Source organism: Oncorhynchus masou, chromosome 6 (genome assembly GCF_036934945.1).
Source record: "Oncorhynchus masou masou isolate Uvic2021 chromosome 6, UVic_Omas_1.1, whole genome shotgun sequence".
NCBI classification, from domain to species: Eukaryota; Metazoa; Chordata; class Actinopteri; order Salmoniformes; family Salmonidae; genus Oncorhynchus; species Oncorhynchus masou.
The window spans coordinates 39,572,284-39,588,549 of NC_088217.1; the positions used below are offsets into that span (position 1 = coordinate 39,572,284).

At 42.8% G+C, this 16,266-nt stretch overlaps 1 protein-coding gene across 3 annotated transcripts in view; it reads left to right on the top strand.

Moving 5' to 3' along the window:
* The window catches only part of LOC135542042 (endothelin-converting enzyme 1-like), a 28,131-nt gene that overhangs the window by 7,675 nt on the left and 4,190 nt on the right, over positions 1–16,266 (top strand). The window contains exons 1-12 of one of the 3 annotated variants that reach the window (XM_064968635.1): positions 6,741–6,963; positions 7,272–7,358; positions 8,842–8,980; positions 10,246–10,458; positions 10,645–10,769; positions 10,989–11,135; positions 11,497–11,562; positions 11,965–12,153; positions 12,460–12,602; positions 14,844–14,958; positions 15,951–16,061; positions 16,160–16,258. In XM_064968635.1, coding sequence (XP_064824707.1) covers positions 7,272–7,358; positions 8,842–8,980; positions 10,246–10,458; positions 10,645–10,769; positions 10,989–11,135; positions 11,497–11,562; positions 11,965–12,153; positions 12,460–12,602; positions 14,844–14,958; positions 15,951–16,061; positions 16,160–16,258 — 1,434 coding nt within the window. In that variant the 5' untranslated portion in view covers positions 6,741–6,963. Of the gene's footprint in view, positions 1–6,740; positions 7,359–8,841; positions 8,981–10,245; positions 10,459–10,644; positions 10,770–10,988; positions 11,136–11,496; positions 11,563–11,964; positions 12,154–12,459; positions 12,603–14,843; positions 14,959–15,950; positions 16,062–16,159; positions 16,259–16,266 lie in introns of those variants that run through there. The other 2 variants (XM_064968634.1, XM_064968633.1) reach the window with 2 other exon arrangements.

Genomic DNA, 16,266 nt, shown 5'->3' on the forward strand with positions numbered 1-16,266 from the left:
GCGTGCCCAAAGTAAACTGCCTGCTACTCAGGCCCAGAAGCTAGGATATGCACATAATTGGTAGATTTGGATAGAAAACACTTTAAAGTGTCTAAAACCGTTAAAGTAATGTCTGCGAGTATAACAGAACTGAAATGGCAGGCGAAACCCTGAGGACAAATCATAAAAATAAAAGAAAAATCAGCATACCACTGATTTCAATGCCTGGCACTTTTATAATAGGGCGAAATCGTCCCTGATTGCAGGTCCTAGGGCTTCCACTAGATGTCAACAGTCTTTAGAAAGAGTTTCAGGCTGTTTTTTGGAAAAATGAGGGAGAAGTTGTAGTTTTTCTAAGAGGCTCCCATTTTCGCTATAGTGTTTCCAAGCGCATGGCCGAGAGAGCGCGTTCTTTTTGTTTATCTCCGGTAAAGACGATAATGATTCTCCGTCTTATATTTTGTTGTTTATTTGAGTATTAGGGTGCCTAAGGTTTGATTATAAACGTTGATTGACTTGTTTGGATAAGTTTATTGGTAACGTTTGGGATTCATTTTCTATGCATTTTGATGGAGGGAAATCGAGTAGATTATTGACTGAAACGCGCCAGTTAAACTGAGATTTTATGGATATAAAGAAGGAATTTATCGAACAAAAGGAACATTTGTAATGTAACTGGGACATTCCCTGTACACTCTTCGAAAAAAAGGTGCTATTTAGAACTTTAAATGCTTCTTCGGCTGTCCCCATAGGAGAACCCTTTGAAGAACCATTATTGTTTCCTTACTACAGAGGGTTCTACATGAAACCAAAAAGGTGCCATCTTATGTTAGCTCTTGTCCTAGTGTAGTACTCTGGCATGTTGGGGCACCTCTGGGAGCCCCAGGGCCTCTCCTTCCTCATCCACATTCTCCTAACGTTGTGAAGGCAAGGTTGACATAGATGAAGGGCCTGGTGGGTCTCCTCACAATTAGTCCTGCCCACACCATCCAGAGGATATTCACAGTCCACCCATTTTTTTATTTATTTGACCTTTATTTAACTAGGCAAGTCAGTTAAGAACAAATTCTTATTTTCAATGATGGCCTAGGAACAGTGGGTTAACTGCATGTTCAGGGGCAGAATGACAGATTTGTACCTTGTCTGCTCTGGGATTTGAACTTGCAACCTTGCGGTTACTAGTCCAACACTCTAACCACTAGGCTACGCTCCGCCACCTGCGGCCACCCTGTGCTCTCCTGAACCTTGGTGTATGTTTCAATTCTTTCGGCCCTTTACTTCTACTTCATAGGACGTTGCAATGATGTGCCTTATGCATGTGCCAAGACTCCATGTGGCATCCATTGCTTGAGGTGACAGGAGCACTCTAGCAGCTTGGCCTTTTTTTATTACAGGCATATTTTTAGCATGTTGGTCATAGTACTGTTTTGACGTCTCCTGATGTGCACACGTGTGCCTGCACATCCCTAATGACCTTTGGTGTGAGGAGCTTGGGAGCTGTTTGCAGCATAGATGAAACATTAAACGCTGTGCAGGACTGCTACTGAACGCTTCGGTGGAAGTATTTCTCTATGCCAAAATAGCTTGCTACACATCTTTGACGTCCTGCATAGCCTTTGTGATTAAAGCCTTGCTATTTTCACAGCTGACTCAGCTTTCCCATTACTCTGACTGTGGTAGGTTGAAGAGGTCACATGATGGAATTCCCAGGCTTTCACTAACAATGTCTTGACTCGTGAACTGGGGGACATTATCTGTAACTACACCACTGTCAGGAATGCCATATCTGCTCAACTGCTACTTACAACAGTCGTTGATGCAAGCCGCTGTTGTGTCAACCACTTTCTCCACCTCCCAAAAATCTGAATAGTAGTCCACTATAATAACAAAATTTACATTTTTGGCTGTGAAAAGATCCATTCGCACTTTAGGCCAAGGGCGTGCTGATATGTCATGTGGCTGCAGCGTTTCATTTTGCTGCTTGGGTAGATTGGGTCTGCAGGGTAGTCTAGTGGCTAGACCGGAAGGTTGCAAGTTCAAATCCCCGAGCTGACAAGGTACAAATCTGTCGTTCTACCCCTGAACAGGCAGTTAACCCACTGTTCCTAGGCCATCATTGAAAATAAGATTTTGTTCTTAACTGACTTGCCTAGTTAAATAAAGGAAAATACAAATTAGCATTGCATATGCTGCACGCGGCCACAAAGTTTGACCTTTCTGATTCTCTAGCTTTTCTACCCCTGACTGCCCTGCATGGATATGAGAGAGGGGCATAGAGTTTCTGGCACAACGACCCTGTCGCCTTGGTAGACAACCTCTTCCTTCACTGTGAGTTCGTCTCTGTATGTCCAATAGTCCATAACCAGTACCCTGCCTTGTGTCTGGCCAGCCTCTTAGGATAAAAGACTGCAGCGTTCGAGATGTCTTGCCCTCAGCTGAATGAGCTTTGATAGCATCCCATGTTGGCAGGGAAATGTAAACCATGCTACTGGACAAAACATCTTCAAACTCAACTTGTAGAGCATACAGTCTCATTTGTCCGATATTGCAGGTGACTAGTTGTTAGTAGTGCTGGCCTGGTCAAGAAATCTGCAATGTGGAGCTCTATTCCTTTTTGTAAACTACCTCTAATTGATAACGCTGAAGCTTTAGCATCATCCTTTGTAGTCGCTTTGAGGCAGACAGAAGATAACCTCCAGTGGCTTGTGGTCAGTGTGGACCGTGATAGACTCCCTGCCATGAAGATATTAGTCAAAACGGTCACAAGTGAACACAATGGCTAGACACTTGTTTTCAATTTGGGCATATCCCTCCTCTATGGGTGTCAATGTGCTTGAAGCAAATGCAATGGGCTGCCCCTTCTGCAGGGGCTCTGCCCCTAGACCTTTGTCACTTGCATCACATTGTAGCATCACTTCCTTTGGAGTGGTCATAGTACCCAAGTATTTGTTGGTGTATGTGAATGACTCACATCAGAGAGTTAGATAAGTTGCTTGCATAATAATGTACTCCGGTAGTAAGTCATGTCCGACATCCTAATCAGGTACTGATAATGCACCTGTATATCTATCATAGATAGGCGGCCTACTAGCTCCATCTCTGGGTTGGCATGATGCCCATTATCTCAACAGAAGTAAAAACCCCTGCCAACTAATATCAATATTTATATTTATTTTTGCTGAATTGATTTACCTTCTGTAAGTTAAAAAACATCACAGTGTTACCAAACTCCAAATTTCTCTCCCTCATGAGGAGATTGAATGAGATCTGTTATCACTTGCCAGTCAGGAAAAGAATTTAATAGAAGGAGAGGATAATCTTCTATGTCATTTAGCAATCCAAGGATAGCTATGTTTACGCCAAATGAACAAGAGGCCAATGTTGTCAGTCGTGGGCCAAAACCACATAACCATATGATCTCATTTACCATAGACATGAATCCTTGTGAAACTGATATTATTTTTGGAGTGACTGCGGGTGCGAATTCTCTGGAACCCTCTTCCCAATAGCTAAAGTTCTGAAGCTTCTGCTCATGTGCGAGATTCTCTACTTTAATAAAATTAGATCAAAGCTGAATCAATGTCTGCAAGATCACATAATGATAGTATTTTACCGAACATAATATAATAACAGAGTATAACGTTACTGTAAGACAAAAAAAAACCCACTTAATTTCTTATGAGATTTTAGGATGATTGTGCAAATGGTCGCATTTTTCTCTTATGTGGCCAAAACTCAACCTTTTGCACCACAGGGCGGTTACCTTCGGAATCACAGCCTATACCTCTTTCTTTTGTATGAATTGTGTTCCTAGCCATGTATGTCCATTGCCCATATCCCAGAAACACACACCCAAATACATGCACAAACACACACTCCCCTTATACAAATAATTGTCTGGTTTGCCGGATCTGTGACGAATTACTGACGCATGCATGTGGTTTCTATCCTCTCTCAGAGGCCATGGCCTCACTAGGGTTCAAGAATCCTGGAATATTGACCTCTCATAGCCATCTGCTGCTCTGTGAGACACATCCCCACATGCTTTGGAGGAACACAAACAAAGACACTGTAGAGCCAGAGTCATGTCACAGACCCAGACCATGAGAACACCAAGGGATCCTGTGCAAATAAAAAAATTAAGAAAAATGGTCACATGTGCCGAATACAACAGGTGTGGACCTTACAGTGAAATGCTTATTTACAAGCCCTTAACCAACGATGCAGTTTTAAGAAAAATAAGTGTTAAGAAAGTATTTACGAAAATTAACTGAGGTAAAAAAATGAAAATAAAAATAGAAGCAACAATAAAATAACATTAGGGAGGCTATACACAGGTGGTACCGTTAAAGAGTCAATGTGCGGGCCACAGCTTAGTCGAGGTAACTGAGGTAATATAGTTGTTGTGGGTCATGTAGGGTTCATTTACCTGATGAAGACCATTTTGGTCGAAATGTTGTTTGTATATCACAGTAAGTTTTATAAATAATCAACTTTGGGTGCAGCAAATCATTCTATGCACCAGACCCAGACAAGTCTTAGGAAATCAGAGTGAATGTGTCCTATCTTCCTGTTTAGGATCTCATAGAATTACTATGTTATGGAATGCCTATGACCTCACGCTACCACTATGTGTGGCCTCGGTAGCATCCGGCTCCTACAGTATAGAGGTGTTTTCTTTGATAAAAGCCTATTGACAGGATACACACTTACACAGGTGGTCCTGGTGAGTCACAACAAACCTACTACCATTAGCTTTACATTCGTCTCTCCTACACCTCTCAACAGCAGGAAAGGGGAGTCTGCGTCACCATTGGTCTGAAATTCATTGTTGTTAACGACGGCGATCTGTGGGAACATGCAAGAATGCTCTGAGGCACATCTGCACACACATCAGTGCCAAGGAAGTGTCTAAATATGAGTGTGTGCTCTCAGGAATGAGTGCGTGCCATGGATGGGTTTGTGCCGGTGAATAACACAACTTATGAAGGCCGAGGACTGTGATTAGTAACATGGTGCCTGGGCTATTCCACTACATGTGTTACCTTTATAATGTAGTCGTTTTAAAAGGAATGTAGATTGTGACTAAAGAGTCACATTATTTTGTTTGTGTGTAAAATGCATTCGCTGCATAAAAGGAGGCTTAGGGACAGCCATATTAATAAACTGAAAAGGAAAAGAAAATGTCTCAGTCATTCAAATCTCAGTCATCAGCTATGCATATACAGTAGAGTAGACATTATGATGCTGAGAACTGAAGACCACTTTAGTCTGGAAATGTACTTTAGAAATCACTGAAAAAAGTGGTGGCCACAAGTATTCTCCCAGTCTTTTTCTAACCTCTTTCATCCCCTCTGTGTCTCTCACCATCTCTCTCTCATCAGAACGGTCCCTCCACAGGGTGATGATGGGACTAGGCAGGACCTCGTTAGGGAGAGCCAAGTATATCAGTGTGGACATCGGTGGGGAATTTTGCATGAGTGGCCTTGTGGAGGTTAAGACAACACGAGTGGCTGTCCGCTGCGCTGTTAGGGACTTGTGATAGTGCCAGTAGGGTTGACTTGTGATACAGCCAGTAGGGTTGACTTGTGATAGTGCCAGTAGGGTTGACTTGTGATACAGCCAGTAGGGTTGACTTGTGATACAGCCAGTAGGGTTGACTTGTGATAGTGCCAGTAGGGTTGACTTGTGATACAGCCAGTAGGGTTGACTTGTGATACAGCCAGTAGGGTTGACTTGTGATACAGCCAGTAGGGTTGACTTGTGATAGTGCCAGTAGGGTTGACTTGTGATAGTGCCAGTAGGGTTGACTTGTGATACAGCCAGTAGGGTTGACTTGTGATACAGCCAGTTGGGTTGACTTGTGATACTGCCAGTAGGGTTGACTTGTGATACTGCCAGTAGGGTTGACTTGTGATACAGCCAGTAGGGTTGACTTGTGATACAGCCAGTTGGGATGACTTGTGATACTGCCAGTAGGGTTGACTTGTGGCCAGTTGTGACAGTAGGGTTGACTTGTGATACTGCCAGTAGGGTTGACTTGTGATAGTGCCAGTAGGGTTGACTTGTGATACTGCCAGTAGGGTTGACTTGTGATACAGCCAGTAGGGTTGACTTGTGATACAGCCAGTTGGGTTGACTTGTGATACTGCCAGTAGGGTTGAGTTGTGATACTGCCAGTAGGGTTGACTTGTGATACAGCCAGTTGGGTTGACTTGTGATACTGCCAGTTGGGTTGACTGGCGCTGTCCATGTACTAGAAAGCGGGGTTTGGTTTGGCTGGTCTAGTAGTTAGAGCTGCCTATTTGCTGTCCATGGAGGCTGAAGATGCAGAGCCATTGGCAGGAGTTATAGGAGAAAGTAACTACGCTTGTTCTAGGCTAGGGGAAAGTGTCATGGATAGATTGATAACAGGAGAAAAAGTCACTCTGGATAAGAGCGTCTGCTAAATGACTCAAATGTAAAATGAGAAGAACTAGTACTACACTCTTAAATTACAGCTGTTTACCTCAGTAGTAAAATAAGATTTTTTTTAAAGAAATAGTGCATTATCCTTCTGGGTGAAGGGTTAGACAGGGTAAGAACAATCAACTGTCATGCCTATCAGGTGACGGTAACCCAGGCAACAACTGAAAGCATGCAGTGGGAGAGTGTTTCTATCCAGACTCCACCCTCTGGTCTAGCCCTATGGATTGGAGAGTGGGAGTGAACTAACCTACAAAAGTTCCCTCCCTAAATCGAAATGAAACCACTGTGGAATGCACATACACTCCCTTTTACACACCCTCACACTCAGTCATGCCCGTCGATCAGGTCAATGCTGCTTCCTGTTTTTTTGCGAGTTCCCTCTTTATTGTCTCGTTTGGCTAAATTGGGCTTAGTGAGAGCTCCTGAGGAGAGTGTACTGACAGAAGACTGAGCAGAATAACATAGCTGCTTGAGAGGAAGGGCTCTTTGTAAACCTTTACAGGACTTTTTGAGTGGGTGAGTTTTGACGGTGCCCATGAGATCAGCCCCCGGGGGGGTTGTTGAGTAGGGGGTTAGGGGGAAGGGAGGAGGTGAGTGTGTGCCTGAGAGGTGAAGAGAGAATTTAATATTCCTTCCTCTGGACTGGAGCAACCCAAAGCAGACAGACAGAGACTCTTCCTGATGGATCTGAGGGTGAAACCATACCTAGAATTCCCAAAGACTGTTAAAGAGTAAACATCACACACATCCTGACAAAGGAAAGGAGAAGGGCCTGGAGGAGCATGGAAGCACTGAGGGAGTCTTTTCTGCATTTGACCTTTCAGATGTCCACGTACAAGAGGGCCACTCTGGACGAGGATGACCTGGTGGACTCCACCGGAGATGAGATCTACCCCTCCTCTGCCATGCAGGTAGGCACAACTATTCCTTTGTATAAACATTTTCGACAAACTCTGGCACATGCCAAGCCTGTCTAGAGATGCACTCATTCTGCTTCTTTTGTTATGTGATGATCTGCTTACATTGTATGACAAATTACATTCCGTTCCAAAGAAATTCATAAATTCATAACCATAACAACATTTTCTATTGTCTTTGTGAGGACTATGAGCGCCATGCTATTTCCTGACAGCCTGCTATTCTCTGTCAGCCATGTGCTACGTTTAACATTAAGGGCTACTTGAAGAGAAAGACTTCAGTCTCAGGAGGAAGCCTTTTATAAAACAAACGACCCTTTACAGCGGCCCATATGGTATCTGCATTTCTGGGTGCTTCAAAAATCCTGGATAATCAGTTGCAGAGCCCAGCAGAATACAACAGTCTTATAACTCTGAAATAACCCCTGTGCAGGATCCTTCTTTTCCCCCTGCACTAAGTAGAGCAGAGATATATCCACAACTGATTAAGTAGGAGAATGCAGAACAACATACTGCACATACTGTGGATTGATATTCTTTTGGATTATCGTAGAAACAAACATATCAATAGATAGAGAAAGGTATACTGAAGACACTGGCAAACATTTTAGAGGCTACAACAACAGTAGCTATGTAACTGAAACCAAAACAGGTTTTTACAATGGACCTGCGCTGTCTTGAGTCAGTGGCATCACACATGTCTAACTACAAGTCTTCTCTATTGCACACATCAATACAGGTTACAAGTTCAAACCCACCCGAACCTCAAAGTCTGGAGGATTGGGAAGCCTGTGGCGACTTTGTCACCAGGGCTGCTCACATTCAGTGTGACATTTGAACTTTGCCTTAGTTAATGGGACTAAATCTAATTCTTTAACAGGTCTAGGATAAATGTTTTTTTGCGGTGTGTGTAAAGCTCAGTGAGGGGAAGCCACATTAATTGCTATAGTAATTGAGCAGATCTAAAACTCAAGTGAGCTTTCAGTAAAACGCAGTCAGGCTGACATTTAAAAAACATGACCATGTCCTAGTTCATCCATTGTGGTTAGTGCTCTGCCTTCCCCTTATCTGGGGCAGAGGCACAATGCATTTTAATGATGCCGACTGAAGAACTGTAAAGAAATAAACAAAATATGAATTCATGACCTTTATATAGAGGGGTGTTGAAAGGCATTATTGTGTGGAAGCCATTATCTATTGTAATATATCATGTGAGTCATTTCAACCATAACCAATACATTTTAGTCACACAGTATTAACACTTCTGCCTCTGGTGTTCAGTGTATCATCTATGACCAGAAAGAAGAAACCATTCATCATAGGATCATAGAACATAGAGTGGTTTGTTTGCCTGAGTACTGTGGTTAAGGGTTGTATACCAATCATTGTAACCATTACACACAGTAACCAGTGTATGTGTGTCTATGGAGATGACACTGGGGTGCTCATTGCTGTGTGTGTGTGTGTTTCTGTACAGGTGACACTGCAACATGGCCCTGGTCCCAGGTGTTGGACTGAGAAGACACACACTGAAAGGAGGCTGTTGGTCTTAGTGTGTGCTCTGTCTGTTGCCTTGTTCTTCTCACTCATCACTGTCGGGATCTTCTACAAAGAGAGTGAGTGGCTAAGATTGTTAAGCCTGATTTGGCTAAATAATCCTGAGAAGAATTGACCAAACAATGTAGGTTTTCTCTTTTATGTTCATATAATCTGACAAAATGTTCCTGGGTACAAATCTTTAATGAAAGATTTTCTCAGCTCAGTATTCGTTTCCTTGTATTTTGAGAAGGGAAGCAAATGCCTCTTCCTCCTATTCAACCACCTATCAGCCCACATGACAAATCCCCCGCTGTCTGTTATGAGAACCGACACAAGAATGTGCTTTTACTACACCATTCACTTTCCACTCCTTTTATTCAGCTCCTGTTATTCATGATCCAAAGTCCAGTTAGTGCATTCTCATTCTGTCTCATGTCTATGTTGATCATTGATTAAAACATTTTGAACTTAGTGTCCTTAAAGAAACGTACACTTATGTATAACATAGCCTCAAACATAGACACGAGACAGAATGAGAATGCACTAACTAGACTTTGGGTCATGAATTATTATGCCTCTAAAGATATAAAGATGTTTTCCACATCTTCTCGCAAAATAACATAAAGGGAGTTGCCAAATGCCCATTGGCTGTAAATCAGCTTTTGCAACTAAGCCCTTAAAAATTCCAGAGCACTTCCTAATAAAATACTGTATTATCCATCTCCTTATTCAGTCCAGTGAAAGAGAAAGAATACTCCCTGAACATCCGTTTACACTTCAGCTTTTACAGCCAGTTAATGTATGGCAATCACGTCAAAGCCAACGAATGCCCAGAACCAATGGCAGCATCGGACAATGGCCTGCTGAGAATTTACACAACCGTGCCTCAACATTGTCTATGAGACAGGGAACCCAGAGAGATGGGCCTGGCTGGGTGATTGATACGCTGCACCTGTGGAGAACATTCAGGTGTGACAGGTGCAGGCCAGGGGCAAGAGCAGTGCATCAGGACCAGCTGTTGGAACTGTGGGACAATGACTGACAGTAACCTCGTCTGTGGCACAACCTCTCGAGCCCTTCTCTCTTCAATTTCTGTAGGCGTTTAGAGAAGGAAAAGTAATTTTTCTTTGAGGTTATATATTTTTTTCAGTAACCCGGTGAAAATAATGATTTCCATCCATGTCATGACGTATTTTGAATTATTTATTGAAGGACCTTGAAATATACTGGCTGTTTAAGAAAATAAATAGTGATGTCCATGTTGAGGCTGAAGTAGCACAGTGCCTATAAGAGGTATCTGATACAGTATGTTTAGTTGTCTTGTCCCACTCCCTGTTGGCAGCTCACCCTGGTATGTGTCTGACGGAGCCATGCATTACTGTGGCCAGTGCTGTGATGGGAGCCCTGGACCACTCGGTGGACCCCTGCCATGACTTCTACAATTTTGCTTGTGGGGGATGGGTGAGGAACAACCCCCTCCCTGAGGGAAAGTCCCGCTGGGGTCCCTTCAGCAACCTATGGGAGCGCAACATGGCTGTCATGAAGCACCTGCTGGGTAAGGTTTCTCCTCACGGGGTGGGGTGTCCTTAGCTGCCCCTCTCACCCTTAACAGCCTAGAGAAATATAAACAAACAGTTAGCTAGTTCTCATTGGCCCACTGTTCTCTATATTTTTGTTATCCCATTGTAATGTAAGATATGTTTGTTGAAGACTTAACTGTGAAACCTGTTGTGTTTGGCAGAGAACACCACCATGAAGGGGCTGAGCAAGGCTGAGAAAAAGGCCCAGAGGTATTACAAAGCCTGTATGAATGAGACTAAGATTGAGGAGTTAGGGGCTCAGCCTCTACAAGAGCTCATTAATCAGGTGAGTTCGCTCATCAAGAGGCATCCCCATCCAGTCTTCTGCCATAGCGCTATGCACATAGAAGCTATGTTTATGATGTGCTAATAGATGTGTAAAATGTTCTTCATGTTATAAAATTAATTACCCTAAATGTATCCAATGCCCGGATATAAAGGATCACCACCTCTCAGGTTTTAAGTGAGCCTCTCTCTGAAGGGGGTCATACATTTTTTCTTTCAGACGGGGGGATGGGCCCTAACCGGCTCCTGGGACAAGAACAATTTCCAGGAGGTTCTACGCACAGTGTCGGCCAACTACCGCTGCTCCCCATTCTTCACTGTGTTTGTCAGCACTGACTCCAAAAGCTCCAACAGCAATATTATCCAGGTGAGAGAAGAGCCAGTGGCCCCAGTGGCTCAAAGGCTCAGTGGCTGTAGGTCCAGTTACTCCCACCGGCCTCCTCCTCACTCCTTTAGCTTTTGTTTCTATTTACATTTGTCAGAAAAATCATCAAACATCACTTATCCCCAGATCTGCTCAGAGAGGATTGACATATACATTTACATGCTATTTAAAAAAAAAGATGTGCAGAGGGATATTAGAAATTATAAGGTTAATCGAAGCTGCAGTATACTGTAGAGTAGATCCTGCAATACTATACTATCAAAGAAAGGCTCACTGCTGAGAGTGCTGAAATGTTTTAATGAAGTGTGAGATGGTAGTCATGAACTGTTACTCGTACCTACAGGTGGATCAATCCGGGCTGGGTCTCCCCTCACGGGATTACTACCTTAACAAAACGGCCAATGCAAAGGTACTGACAGGCGGCCGTACTATGGCACTGTGGTGAATATGCTTAAAGATTGTAGCATGATGACAGACAGGGTAAGGGAGGACATGAAATAGATCAGTGCCTTGATGCAGAGGCCTGATTAAATTAGGAAACTAACTTTATAAATTTGTACACTATAACTGAGAAACTTATCTCGCTAGATATGTCTTTCATTAGGAATAGAAAATATCCAAAGCGGCAGTACAAACCCTACAGTACCCCACTTGGACAGACCATGTACTGTATAAATAATATAGAAAGAGTGTATAGCTCAGGGGATAAATCTGTGCTTGTAGTAGTCAGTATTTTCCTAGCGCTGGATTGTGTTTTTAAATTAATTTAACCAACATTTCTCCCCCTGTGCTTCCCACTTGGTCTCGGCAGTATCTGAATGCGTACCTAGACTTCCTGGTGGAGTTAGGGGTCCTGTTGGGGGGCTCAGAGGAGACGTCCAGATCGCTGATGCAGGAGATTGTGGACTTTGAGACCACCCTGGCCAACATCACCGTACCCCAGGAGGAGAGGAGGGACGAGGAGCTCATCTACCATAAGATCCAGGCAAAGGATCTGGCGGTCAGTACCCATCTCTCTATTGTTCAGCTGATCCAAGCATCATGTCAACATCAGATATCCACCTGCAGTATCACTAGATACAAACCTACAGTAGATGACTCCCAGATTGAGATGTGTTAATGAAAGTGCAATTTGCATAGATGTATTTTGGTTTAACAGTGCTTTCTGCAAGGTCTTTCTTACTGCTTTCTATTCATACCTGCTGATTAAAAAAGCAAAATAAATAAATATATATATATATATCTGATAGGAAAGGTGCACCAGTAGATATGTTGACAGTATCATTGTTTCTTTGTGTTTCTGTAGACTTTGGCTCCTGCGGTGGACTGGATGCCCTATCTCACAGATGTGTTTGCTCCTGTACCCCTCAATGACTCAGAGCCTGTGGTGGTGTACGCCAAGGACTACCTCCAGAAGGTCTCTGACCTCATTGCCAGCACTAACAAGAGGTTAAAACCACTTTCTAGCCCTGCCTTCCACTCATTATTCATATTTGAATGGTGATGGACAGCACTATGTAATTAAGGTAACCATTGGGATGATATGGTTTATATAAGATTTCATATCGGTCCAGCAGTGATATTATTTGAGCAGCACAGGTGACATTATAAAACATTATGCAAACTGAAGTGGCAAGAAAAAGTATGTGAACCCTTTGGAATTACCTGGATTTCTGCATAAATTGGTCATACAATTTGACATGATCTTCATCTAAATCACAACAATAGACACACATAGTGTGCTTAACGAATAACACACCACTTATTGAATTGCTCTTGTCTATATTGAATACATCATTTAAACATTCACAGTGTAGGTTGAAAAAAGTATGTGAACCCCTAGGTGTCACGTTCGTTGAAAGGATCGGACCAAGGCGCAGCGTGGTATGCGTACATTCTCTTAATTAAAAGAATGAACTCCGAACAAACAAACAAAATAACAACCGAAACATGAAGCTATACAATATAGTGCTGACAGGCAACCACACATAAACAAGATCCCACACCAGAAAGTGGGAAAAAGGCCTGCCTAAAATATGATCCCCAATCAGAGACAACGATAAACAGCTGTCTCTGATTGGGAACCATATCAGGCCAACATAGATATACAAAAAACCCTAGACCTACAAAAACCTTAGAGATACAAAAACCCTAGACATACAAAAAAACTGGAGTACCCACCCTAGTTACACCCTGACCGAACCAAAATATATAGAAAACAGATATATCTAAGGTCAGGGCGTGACATTAGGCCAATGACTTCTCCAAAAGCTAATTGGAGTTAGGAGTCAACTAACCAGGAGTCTAATCAATGAGACGCGATTGGAGATGTTGGATAGAGATGCCTTGCCCTATAAAAAACACTCACAAAATTTGAGTTTGCTATTCACAAGAAGAATTGTCTGATGTGAACCATGCCTCGAACAAAAGAGATCTCAGAAGACCTAAGATTAAGAATTGTTGTCTTGCATAAAGCTGGAAAGGGTTACGAAAGTATCTATAAAAGCCTTGATGTTCATCAGTCCACAGTATGACAAATTGTCTATAAATAGAGAAAGTTCAGCACTGTTGCTACTCTCCCTAGGAGTGGCCGTCCTGCAAAGTTGACTTCAAGAGCACCGCGCAGCATGCTCAATGAGGTTAAGGAGAATCCTAGAGTGTCAACTGAAGACTAACATAAATCTATGGAACATGCTAACAACTCTGTTGACGAAACACTAAACAAGAATGGTGTTAATTGGAGGACACCACGGAAGAAGCCACTTCTGTCAAAAAAAAACATTGCTGCATGTCTGAAGTTTGCAAAAGTGCAGCTGGATGTTCCACAGCGCTACTGTCAAAATATTCTGTGGACATGAAACTACAGTTAAATTGTTTGGAAGGAACACACATCACTATATGTGGAGAAAAAAAGGCTCACCAACATCAAAACCTCATCCCAACTGTAAAGTATGGTGGAGGAAGCATCATGGTTTCGGGGCTTCTTTGCTGCCTCAGAGCCTGGACAGTTTGCTATCATTGACGGAAAAATTAATTCCCAAGTTTATCAACACATTTTGCAGGAGAATGTTAGGCTATCTATCCTCAAATTGAAGCTCAACAGAAGTTGGGTGATGCAACAGGACAACGAACCAAAACACAAAAGTAAATCAACAACAGAATGGCTTCAACAGAAGAAAATACGCCTATTGGAGTGGCCCAGTCAGAGTCCTGACCTCAAGAGAGCAGTTCACACCAGATATCCCAAGAATATTGCTGAACTGAAACAGTTTTGTAAAGAGGAATGGTCCAAAATTCCTCCTGACTGCGGTGCAGGTCTGATCCGCAACTACAGAAACGTTTTGTTGAGGTTATTGCTGCCAAAGGAGGGTCAACCAGTTATTAAATCTAAGGGTTCACATACTTTTCCCACCCTGCACTGTGAATGTTCACACGGTGTGTTCAATAAAGACATGAAAACATATATTTTTTTGTGTTATTAGTTTAAACATACTGTTTGTCTTATTATTGTGACCTAGATGAAGATCAGATCAAATGTTATGACAAATTTAGGCAGAAATCCAGGTATTTACAAAGGGTTCACATACTTTTTCTTGCCACTGTACATATATAATATAATATTGTGCTTCCTTTCCTGAAATGTTAATGTGATGAATGATGTAATGAATGAATATACTCCTACCTGTGCAGCGTCCTGAACAACTACATGATCATGAAGGTGCTGAGGAAGATGGTATCCATCCTGGACCAGAAGTTCCAGGATGCTGAGCAGCGCTTCTTTGAAGTCATGTATGGAACCAAGAAGGTGAGAGAGAGAGAGATGGAGATAATGTCAGTGCTTTAAGCTGGCAGGTAAATGGGCAACAGACCTCAGATAAGAGTACTCAAGGGGACTGGCTTTTCCTGCTGCTTCAGTCAACAGAGTTAAGCTATATTTGCTTAAAGCACAGATAAAAAATAAATGAGTGGCTGAAACTATGTGGCTATAAAGTACACTGTAAACGGACATTTGCATAGATAGAACGTATTAAGATGTGCACTTGTCAGTAGCCAACTTAATTAAACAAGGAGCTGATAAGAAAATACTTTAGTAGCTATCACTGTCATCACTAGACACACATTAAATTGACCGGACAGCTTTTTCCCTTAGCTGTCTGCTGCTAACAGCTATCTGCTATGTTGTGTTGTGCTGTCGGGGTTCCAGATATCCAAACCCTTATCTGAGCTAGATTTCCGTTGGGGTCACACTATTAAAACATACCAAGTGCTTTCTCGCCCTGTGTGTGCGTGTTTGCAAATGTGTGTGCACAATTCCTGAGACCATCCACACTACACTATTAGTACCCCTCTGCATAGTCTCAGTTTGGATTCTAATATCTATAGTAGGAGAGGGGAAGTTGGGGGGCGAGAGGAGTGTTCTGTCATTGCCAATCTGAGAATCTCACAAAAACAACAGTCATCCCTTTTAGAGGGTTATGTGCTGTCTCCCTACACACTCTGATAAAGGCCTGGCTTCACCTTGAGGTAAAGGATTCCAAGGAAAGATTGTTTGCTTCATATGCAAAACCAACACTACTACTTCATGCTTGAGGGGCATTATAAAATCTAATACAGTTAAAGACTGATGCTGTGTTAGGATCATGCAGTGTTTTCAAGTATTTGTATAGACTTTGTATAGTCTGAGAGACAGTGCTATCTTGTGTGTTTAGGTGATGTCAGTGTTTTTGTGTGTAGGTGGTGTAATTGTTTCCGGTGGTGTGGTGTCATAGTTCTCATGTGTTCAGTGTGATGTTTCAGAGCTGCACCCCACGCTGGAAGCTGTGCGTCAGCGACACGGACAGTGCCCTCGGCTTTGCTCTCGGGGCCATGTTTGTCAAAGCCACCTTTGACGAGGACAGCAAGGCCATTGTAAGTGTTTCAAGGTATCACCCACTCACACACTACCTCCACTGTGAGCTGCCCCTGGGTGAGATTCTGACATGCCTTTCCTTTTCCCTGTCTGTCAGGCAGAAGATATGGTCTCTGAGATCAAATGGGCATTTGAGGATAGTCTGAAGTATGTGGGCTGGATGGACCAGGAGACCAAAAAGGCAGCCAAAGAGAAGGTGGGCGA